The 11273-nt window shown below is 35.7% G+C and overlaps 1 protein-coding gene and 1 pseudogene across 3 annotated transcripts in view; one reads left to right on the forward strand and one right to left on the reverse strand.

Moving 5' to 3' along the window:
• Positions 1-4788: 4788 nt before the first annotated feature.
• Positions 4789-11273, reverse strand: part of YAF2 (YY1 associated factor 2) — an 87480-nt gene continuing 80995 nt past the window's right edge. Inside the window, exons 4-5 of one of the 3 annotated variants that reach the window (XM_003793543.3) lie at positions 8334-8486; positions 4789-6579 (exon numbers count right to left, since the gene is read on the reverse strand). In XM_003793543.3, coding sequence (XP_003793591.1) covers positions 6342-6579; positions 8334-8486 — 391 coding nt within the window. In that variant the 3' untranslated portion in view covers positions 4789-6341. The remainder of the gene's footprint in view (positions 6580-8333; positions 8487-11273) is intronic. The other 2 variants (XM_003793542.3, XR_002774295.1) reach the window with 2 other exon arrangements.
• LOC105887332 lies at positions 7073-7421 on the forward strand (annotated as a pseudogene).

Raw genomic sequence — 11273 nt, forward strand, 5'->3', positions numbered from 1 at the left:
TTTTTGGTTGCAGCCATCATTGTTGTTTGGCAGGCCCGGGCTGGGGATTCAAACTCGCCACCTTAGGTGTATGTGGCTGGCGCCTTAGCCGCTTGAGCCACAGGCGCCAAGCCCAAACTCTTAAACTTTTGAAAATTCAAGCTGGAGTAATGAAATGGCAGCAGGTGACAGCCAATGTTAATAGCTGCAAACATCAAGATGAGGTCCTAACATTTTCAACGGGGAGTTGCAGTGGATACCTAGGCCTAGATTAGTTTTCTAAAAAACTGGGTGGCAAATACTCTCCTCTCTGCCTCTTCTGTATATAAGACAGTCTCACTCTGTCACCTCTGCTAGAGTACAGTGGCATCATAGCTCATTGCAACCTCACACTCCTGGGCTCCAGCAGTCCTCTTGCCTCAGCCTCCTGAGTAAGCATGTGTCACTGTGCCCAGCTCATTTTTCTATTTTAGTAGAGATGGTGTTTTGCTCTTTCTCAGGCTTGTCTCAAACTTCTGAGCTCAAGCTATCCTCTTGCTTTAACCTTCCAGAGTACTAGGATTACAGGTGTGAGCCACCATGCCCAGCCTATTTTCTAAATTTTATACAAATTACCGTAGTATGGCACTGTAATTATTTACAGACCTCTCCACTAAGATGTGAGTTCCACATCTTTGTCCCCTTTGTAACCAATCCCTAGTAAAGTGTGTAGCATACAAAATATATTCCATAGATGTTCACTGAATTAAATACTGGTGTAAAGAAAATCTAGATAAAGAAAATAAAGTATTACAGTAGTAAAGGAGACATTAGTTTATAACTCCCAATGATGAGGTAGGGCTGTGCATGAGGGAGACTCAGAACATGAACCACGTCTCAGAGCACTGAAACCTTCCAGAGATCTACTTGATTTTTTAATTTAAGCCTCTGGTCTTATCATGGTATTTTCTACACTCCATTTACTGGCCCACTCCACACAGACAGGACTATCCACACTGGCTAAACACAAAGCCTAACAATGTAGTTGACCCTTGAATAATGTGCGGATTAGGGGTACTGACCCCAAGCATTCAAAAATCTCAATGTAACTTTTTTAATTTCTTATTTTGTCAGACTTCTCCAGTGCAGTAAAGGGGGAAAGAAATAGAGCAAAAAAATTTATCTGTAACTATCAATTGAGGTAACTCACTACCTTTGGACCAGCCCTATGTATAAATTTTAACCACTCAAAAACTATTAATTTGGTGACTGGAAGACTTACTAATAGCATAAACAATTGATTAATAATTATTTTGTATGTTTCTATGTATCATATGCCCTGTTCTTATATCAACAGAAAGAAAAAAAATGTTAAGAAAATCATAAGGTAAAGATTATTTACTATTAAGTAGAAACGGACCACAAAGGGCTCCATCCTTGCCATCTTCATGCTGAGGAGGCAGGAGTGGGGTTGGTCTTACGGTCTCAGTAGTGGCAGAAGTGGGAAAAAATCCAAATAAGATGTGAACCCCTGCACTGAATATTCAGGGTTGTTCAAGGTTAAACTGTACATTAAAAATGTAACATCTAAATGATCTGGGCCAGCTGGGCAGAGTGGCGCACCTATAATCCCAGCTACTTGGGAAGCCTAGGAGGGAGGATCACTCTAGTCCAGGAGTTTGAGACCAAAGGTATAGCCTGTCTCTAAAGAAAAAAAATGAATGAATGCACTGGGCTAGTGCGGATATACATTCAGCAAAGCAACATCTTTATGTAATTCAAGGTAAAACTCTTTGACAGCTTCCTAAAGTGAACTAGTTTTGAGATAAATCACTCTGAAGTATTACACATACTGCTGCCCTAATAATTAGCAGTCTACTAAACACAAGTTAAGCTTTAATTAATGACTGAATCATCATGAGGATGATATATCATAATGTTTTCCTCAGACATCCTCACAGCTAGGTATGGAGGCTTACACCTATAATCCCAACAACTTGGAAGGCTGAAGAGGATCACTTGAAGCCAGGAGTTCTAGACAAGCCTAGGCAATACAGCTTGATGTCTTTACAAAAAATGAAATTAAAATTAGCCAGGCATACAGACACATGAGCATGTGCCTATAGTCCCAGCACTCGGGAGAATGAAGCAGGAGGTTCACAGGAGGCTTGAGCCCAGTAGCTTGAGGCTACACTGAAGTATGATCAGGGGCCATCGCACTCCAGCCTGGGTAACAGAGTAAGACCTTGCCATTCATTCATTCACACATAAATCAATTTTTAAAGATCCTCAAGAGCCTGGTATGCTGGGGGTGACATTTATTCTCTCCCCTCCTAGTGACTCTCCCTCATTAACCAGATTGCATTCCAGTGTCCCCTTTTCTAATTTGTCACTGCTCTTGCTGCCCTTCTCTTCCCCTTCCTTTACATTTTTTCTTCCACTCCTTATCTTTCTTTGCCTTTTGATACCAGTGAGGCTAATTTTTTTTTCATTGCCTTCAGTATCCAGGGAGGGCATTTTCCTTCTGCTTTCAAAGAATGTTCAATAACGGCCTGTATTGTTACCTTGTCTTTTGATTCCACTCACCTATTTTTGTCAATGACAACTGTTCTGCATTTCTTCAATTTTTTTACATTCATTTTTCCAGACAACTGAAGGAACCTGCAGGTATATGGGAGGGGGTTGTTAGTAAGTCAACATCATTTATTGTTATCCTCTCCTTACACTTATTCACTTTTTTGTTTTTACTTAGTTTTCAAAGTACAGTGCAGAAATTTCTTTCAACAGCGGAATAGTCTAACTCCTACATCACATCCTTAAAAGATTCCAGAACAGATAAGGTGCATGCAAAGTGTTTCCATCTATTTTTTGTTGCTCTCACACGGGAGACTAGGTAACTTAAAAAAGAAGTTTATTTTGGCTCACTGTCAGGAGGCTGAGAAGTCCATTATCAGGACCAGTGAGGTCTTCTGCTGCTTCAACTTGTGGTAGAAAGCAGGCAAGGGCAGAGGACAAAATACAATCTGCAACCTCACACAGTCTTAACAACCAGCTCTCAGGAGAATTAATCCATTCCCACAAAAAGTAATCCAGTCTTGTAAAAAAGGCACCACTTCCCAGTTCTACCACACTGGGGACCATGTCTCAACATGAGTTCTCCTAAGGATAAACCACATCCAAACCACAGCAAATAAATTAATGACCTCAATGAAAACTAACTTCTAGAGGACCTAACCATTAATGCACATAATATGCAGAAGCTACAATCTTTTAGACAGTAAGAGTTTTTATCAAAAACTAATTAGTATGATGGTGGCGCCTGTAGCTCAAGCAGCTAAGGTGCCAGCCACATACACCAGAGCCAGTGGGTTAGAATCTGGCCCGGGCCTGCCAAACAATGACAACTACAACCAAAAAATAGCCAGGCATTGTGGCGGGCATCTGTAGTCCCAGCTACTTGGGAGGCTGAGGCAAGAGAATCACTTAAGCCCAGGAGTTGGAGGTTGCTGTGAGCTGTGATGCCACGGTACTCTACCTAGGGCGATAGCTTGTGGCTCTGTCTCCAAAAATAATAATAATAATAATAATAATAATAAATATGCTATCAATTTAGAAAAGCTGAAGTTTTTTCTTCCTTTATGATGTTTTCACCTTGTCTATTATCATCACTACAATTTTAGGAAGGTAACAAAAATAAAACATTTATATTGTATAACTGCAAATGATTTTTTAAGAGTATGTATTTTCAGTGCCTTAAATATTTTCATTGCTTACCTATAGTAAAGAAATAAACCCTGAAAACCACCCAAATTCTTTTTGTATGGAATTTGGTTAAAAGAATCCACTGCTAAAACTACTCTATAAATTGGTGAAAGAAGTGAAAAATAAACCCTGAGCCCAGGCTCTGATTCTTTTCGCATATTTTAACATTAGGTGTATTTATGGAATCTGAATGTGTTTTTCGGCTGCGGAAGTATATCTGAGGTAAGTGAAACAAAGGCAGGTAGAGATAATTGCAATTAAGAAAAGGAAAACAAATTTCAAACTAGTCAACTTAGTTCATTTCTCCAAATTCATGGTGCATACCATCAAGTTTTTTAATTATGGAAAGATGGTCTTTCTAGGTTCAGAGCAAACATGTGATGCTACACTGAAAATTCAGAGAAAACTATAAAACACTATTCCTTTAGGGAATCCAAGAGGGCATGAAAATAATTTTTATTACAAAAATAAATGTATTTTTGTAATGGGATTTTACCTATGATAGCAAAGGCTCACATTTACTGAGAAATCAGATGTATGTCATGTAATTGTCAAAAATTTTATATGGATTAACATTTAATCCTCTCAATAACTCTAAATTAGATATGATTACTATTATCTCTGTTTTACAGATAAGTAATTTACTTAAGCCCACTTCCATTCTACAACAGGGATTCAAACACCAGAGGCCAGTTAACACTCTCATTCTCGATAATATATTATCTTCCCACCTATGGAGATGAGTATGTCCCATTCAGGTAAAATCCCATCTTCTGTCAGATTTTACTCTTTGCAGCTTACTTAAAATACAACCTGGAAGTATTTGAAAAGCATAGTTTTATATATTTGAAAGCATAGTTTTGACTTAAAAAAATTAGAGTATTTTCCCTATTACAATTATTTTTAATTTTTACTATTTCCAAAAACAAATATATAAAACATTTGGAATGTGAAAAACAGAATAAGACAAAAAAAAATTCATGGTTTAAAAGAACATAACCAGTTAGTATTCCACTGAAAATTATAATAAACACAAATTTTAATTTTTCATTTAACAATACTAAAGAATGAGGTATATAAATGTTTTAATCACAGACTTTCACTGTATGCAATTAACTGTATTTCACAATTAGCATCTTACAAAAAAGACGGTACCATAGTGCCTGTAAAAAGTACTTGAATTAAACAGAAAATTACATTACCATGTGAAACCACCAGATATCACAACTATCAAGCTCTACAGTTGTATTTTCTTCTTCAAATGTTATGATGATGCCCTTTTATGTGATATTTTGTATCCAGGTTATATTTTTAAGTTCATTTATATTTCATAAGTCTCCTATAGGTGGGTATATAATAAGCAAATGGTTAAGAGGAAGGAGACGCTAAAAGAATTTAGCGTGTGGTTTCAAGCTTGAATTTTTAAGTACAACATGAAACACTGTATTAGTTGTAAACAAAAATGCAAAATCTGTAGTCATAAAAATATTTTATTGGTAATTTTACATAATAGTGAGTGGAGCTGTAAATACTTTTTTCTTTCACAATATTGATAAATGCATAAGCTGGCAGTTGTGTCTGAAAATAGGATACTATGACTTTCATAAGAATTGTTATATTTAATAAGAAGCCAATTAAACTTATTTAAGATTAGATTACCATTTCTGTGCAACAGTTACCATTTCTGTATAAATTAGACTCATACTTCTATGACCCTGGGTAAGTCTGGGACAAGGAAACAGTGATAAAACTATCATTAAATTAAAGCTTTTCTAAAATTGCGGCTCTTAAAATATGTCAAGTTTCTTTTCTATTCTTTTCTTGCCAAATGCTTATAATTATTTGAATTTTAATGTTTCATAGAGTACAGAAAATACCAGTGTTCAATGACAACAGCACTAAATCTGACCATATAAAGCTAAACAATCAATGTTTTATTGTTTACTGATCTGCTAGTAAACATTACAATAAATGAATGTTTTGAAAAATAAGCAAACAAATCCAAAAAATGGATAAAACCAGAAACATAATTCAGAAACAATAATTTAGTAAAACATGTCAAAAACATTGGCAAAGGTTCATACAAATTCTTTATTTAATAACGATTTTCCTATTTAACCACACCAAGTACCAGCAGGTGTATTTAAGAGGATAACCATTACGAAAATCCTGTTGCAACAACAGTTGATTAAGTTGATCTTTGACTTGTATACATATAACTATTTGTTTCACAATTCTCAAATACATATTTAGGCAGCTTGCACTATGTTATAAAAAATTTAAATTCATTACATGCCAATAGTAGAGAATTCAAGAATTATGTGTTAGAATTCACTAAACTAAAAGTGAAAATAGATTTACCAGTAACACTGCATAATGAATAATTCAACCACATTTTCATGGCACATAACTGCAGAGACCAAAATGTTAAGTCTGGAAATGTTTTGTAGGCATAGACTGCAATAAAAGCTAACAAATTCTAGCAGATTTCTATTTCATGTAAAACTCAAATTATGGATTGTGCATGAGTGTGTTTGTCATGAAAATGTGGTACTTCTTGGCATAATCCGTGTATTTGCATGGTAGGACAGAAGTGACTAAGAAATTGGAGAAAATAAACTTTAATGAGATTCTCCATTCAATGATGAGGCTTCTCCTCTCGGTGAAGATGACCTGGACATTCCCCTCTCTGTGTTATCAGAGCTGGAGCCACTCTGACTGTGTGGATCTGCAGAAGCAGCACTAGATGCAGGCGGCGACTTTGTTTTCTCCTTAAAGTCTGTAATAATGACTGTCAGATCTCCAACAGTAACTTCCAAATGCTGAGCACTACTCCGATCCACATTTTTCAATCTTGGCCTAAACACAAAAAATGATAAAATTTTAACTAGCTTTTCACTCTACCAAATTTCTGAGCATACAATAAATAACAAAAGTAGCTAAAGTAACAAAATGAATACATCTGTGTTTAAAGCGATTCATGTGTAACCAACCATAAAGACATCATCAAATGTTTCAATCATTAACATGAATCAAATCAGTCATTCATGAACCTTCTTCAAAGAGACAAAAAAAACCCCCGTGGAAATAGTGGTCTCTTAATTGTGTTTTTATAGCTACAATCTAATACTGTAGACAGCTTATTAATTTTATAGAAATAGATGTTTTAGACAACAATGAAATAGTTGCACAAAGAGGAAGCGGATAAAAGCTAATGATGGAGCTTGCAGAGGAACCTATCTTTGAAGCCGTCCCTAAAGTGACAGCAAAAGGAACTGGCAGCCCTGAGAGCCAGGAATGGAGACTGGTCCTGCAGGAGCAAGGGGTTCTTCATGGTGGATGACCAAACTGATTCCTGTATAAAAAGTCAGCAAATGTTGAAGGACTCCGTGCTATTGCGTCAGATAGAGATGGAGTGCCTGTTATTAAAGTTGCCAATGATAATGCTTCAGAACATGCTTTGAGACCTGGTTTCTTACCTACTTTTGCCCTTGCGACAGACCAAGGGAGCAAACTTGGACTTTAACAAAATAAAAGCATCATCTGTTACTCTTAACATCTAGTAACTGGTTCAATTTAATCGTTTATCTTTGGTGGTAAGTTTCACGGTCAGCAGCAATGCCAATTCAGGACTAATTGTCAGCCTAGAAAAGGAACTTGCTCCATTATTTGAAGAACTGGGACTTGTGAAAATTTCTTAATCTGACAGTGGTTTCAAAGTGTACCTTATGTTCATTATAGCAGCATAATATCAATCTAACAGTCTTTGGATCATAGTAATACTTTTATCCAGGTGCTCAAGAAAGGGCCCCCTTTTCTACCTAATACTATACTAAAGAAAGAGATTAAAGATATAATTTATAGATTGACTGACTGTTGTATTTTCCTGTGGGGTCTTTTCTTTAGTGAGATCTGGGGATACCACAAAAATGGTTCAGTCTTTCACAGCTCCCATGGAGTTAGTTCAGTCACCAGATATAGATGAGATTCTACTCAGTGAATCAGAATCAAAATGGTGCATTGATCTACTTGAGCCATTAAGCGCCCCCCATTGTACAGTATGCCCGGGCCTGCAGAATGAAGCAGACTCTTTCTATCATGAATAATGGTAAGGACATGTTTTTCTTCAGATTATATTTTATTTCTTTGTGCTGAGTGTGATGAAAATAAAATGGCTTACGAAAAGTAATAAAATCAGTATAATCACTAAAAAATTTTTTAAAAGCTAACATTGAACTTCACCAATAGGCACTGAGAAGGAAGGGCATCAGAACTGTTCTGACTGAACCCATGACCATTTTGATTGGCTCTAGCTCATGCAAATATCTATTCAGTCTGCTGAATACCATTCCTAGCTCTCAAATATGAAGAAAAAAGAATAGACACAAATACCTTTCAATCTAGTAAAAAGAAAAAAGCATTATCACATTTATGCTTATATTTGTAAAATCTGTGTTTAATTTTCAATGTATCTATCAAACTCAAACTTGCATGATACTTAATAAAAGACATCAAATCTTTTACTTTCACTTTGTGTATATCAAATGATCAAAAGAATATTAAATGGTTAATTTTATTATTTAAAAAAATATCGTAAAATGCTTCAAATTTACCTGGTTTTCTTATGACTGTTCTTTTTGCTAGTTGTTTCTTTTTCACTTTTTTCTTTTTCTACTTTATCTTTTTTCTCTTTCTTTGACTGTGTAGGGGGCACAAACTGCTGAGTAACCTGCTGTGCAACCAACTGGGAGACAGGCCGAGGCTTCCTGTGTGTGTGTTAAAGAGAAAGGCTTTGTAAATTATAACTTAATATAGGTTCTTTATGAAAGAGTATCTCATGTAAAAATTCCTCATATGTAAGGTAATTCAAATACAACAATTTAAAAGATACGTTATTGTCTTTCCTGTTCAACAAAAGTAGAACAGTTAAAATTTATAGTCTAAGCTATATGGACAAATCATTAGAATATAACTGTTTCATAAATCAACATAAGAAATGTACAATACATATCAAACTAAATGGGAGACACACATATAAACATGAATGTAAAAAGTTAAACTTCAAAGTTTAAACTTTATACGAAGTAATATTTTAATTTAATCCTTCCTTCCTCAAAGAAACTAACCATCTGTGACAATTGCTATTTATTCTTTGCTTTAAAAACCTTTCATTTATCCATGTAATAAATATTGAGAGTCAAATTTTCTCACTTATTGCTTAAATCCTTAAAGTTTCATATGTCTTTAGCCACAATCTTACTATGCTCTTTTGACCCTGGAGATCTGTTTAGTCTTTGGAGACTTATCTACTTACTAACTTATTCATTAAAAAAATATTTATTGAGAACTTACTATAGGAATCATACAGGGATATCTGAAATATTGCCTGGTTGTTATAACTTTTGATGCTAGTACAAGCTTTCTCCCTGTTGACCCAGGGTTAAGGACTCTTCCAGCTTTATGACAGAACTTGGACCACTGAAGTCAAGATTCAAAATAAGCAGTCTCTAAGTTCTTAAAGAGAAAGAAGGAAAAGGAAAGGGCAGGAGAGGGAAGGAAGAAGTAAGGGAGAGAAAGATAAAAATACATTTTCACAGATGGTCTACAGACTATGGTAACTTTATTGCCTGAAAAATCCTGACCCTATTTTGGTTAGGACGATTTTTTTTTAATTAAATGACAGCTGTGTACATTAAAGCAATCATGTGGTACAGTGTGGTGTTTTCATATACAATTTGAAATATTTTCATCAAACTGGTTAACACAGACTTTATGTCAATTTTCTTAGTTACTGTGTTAAGACATTTATAGTCTACTTTTAGAAAGATTCACTTGTACCCTTGTAAGACAAACCATAGAGGTAATCCCTGGTGGATGGGTGGAGGGAGGGTTAGGACAATTTAAAAAAAAAATTTTTTTTTTTTTAACTAGGTTGCTCATGCCTATAATCCCAGCTACCTGGATGGCTAAGACATGAGGATCATCACATGATCCCAGGAGTTCAAGGATGTAGTGATCTGTGATTTCACCATTGGGCAACAGAGAGATCTTTTTTTTGTTTGTTTGTTTGTTTGTTTTTTAGAGACAGAGTCTTAGGTGATTCCATTGCCTCAGCCTCCCAAGTAGCTGGGACTACAGGCACCTGCCACAATACCCAGCTAGGGACGCTTGTTTTTTAAAAAAAATTTTTTTTAATCATTTTAGAAAAATAATAAGAAAATATTGTGCTTTCTATGATTCAAAGCTGCAAGGCAGGGAGAAAATAAGACATTGTATGCAAAACAGATTTCAGGAGACAAAGAATATTTCTTAGAGCTTACCCAGTCTGAAAGCATATCCAGGAGAGATACACAACACACAATTTAAAAATTAGGACTGCCACTGGGCACAGTGGTTCACACCTGTAATCCCAGCACTCTGAGGAGGCTGCATTGCTTGAGCTCAGGAGTTTGAGACCAGCCTGAGCAAGAGCCAAACTCTGTCTCTAATAAAAACAGAAAAACTAGGTGTTGTGGGCACCTGTAGTCCCAGCTACTCAGGAGGCTAACGCAAGAAGATCTTTTGAGCCCACAACTTTGTGGTTGCTGTGAGCTATGATATCATGGGTCTCTACCAAGAACAATGAAGTGAGACTGTTTCCAAAAAAAACAAAGAAAATTAGGAGCCACAGGATTACGGGTGTACATTGAGACACATAAATGAAAGTGATATTGAAGGTATGGTGATTAATAGCTAACCTTAAAAAAGAAGACAGTGTTTCTCAAATTTAAGGTACATCAAAATCACCTGGAAGGCTTTTTGAGGTTGCTTCTCCCCTTAGAATTTCTGATTCAGTAGGCGTTGGGGTGGAGCCCAGGAATCTGTATTTCTAACTAGTTTTTGAGATATGCTAATATCTCTGGGGATCACATTTTGAAAAGAAGTGTGAATGAGTGCAATGTATTTGGTGAATACTGGTACTAACAAAGTTTCAGATAGAGACCAGGGAGTAGCAGAGAAATGGAAAAAAGCCAGCTGGACAGATTAAGAAAGGACCCAATAATGAAAAGCTAAAGAGTCTGATTCACCCATAAATGATGAGAGGTCACTGAAGAAATTTGGACTTGACTTTTACAAAAATGGAAAGGTACTATACTAATAGAAGTGGAAATGAGAGACTAGTTGTCTGATGAACAATCATGTAATCTCTGTACCTAATGTTTGTTGTTACTGTTATTTTTTGTTCCTGAGTAGTTAACCTCTTTTTTTATTCTAGGCTTTCCTGAATGTGTATTATACGGCACAACTATGCCATTCTTTTATTCTTATTTTAGTGAGGGTTGATTTCCACTATGATTTTGTTCCTCAATTCTAGGATTATTTAATCTGGTTCAATTTGGGGAGAAAAGCAGCATAAAACATAACTGTGTGTGTAGCTTAATTATTAAAATAAAGTCCTCTGATGCTGTAGGGGCTGAATGAGCATTAAAGAGCCTTCATCAAAGGTAGGAGGAACATAGCATATAAGATATGCATAGCATATTATATATATATAAAATATATATATATACATA

This window comes from Otolemur garnettii, unplaced genomic scaffold (assembly GCF_000181295.1).
Source record: "Otolemur garnettii isolate 467f Iridium unplaced genomic scaffold, OtoGar3 scaffold00070, whole genome shotgun sequence".
NCBI lineage: Eukaryota > Metazoa > Chordata > Mammalia > Primates > Galagidae > Otolemur > Otolemur garnettii.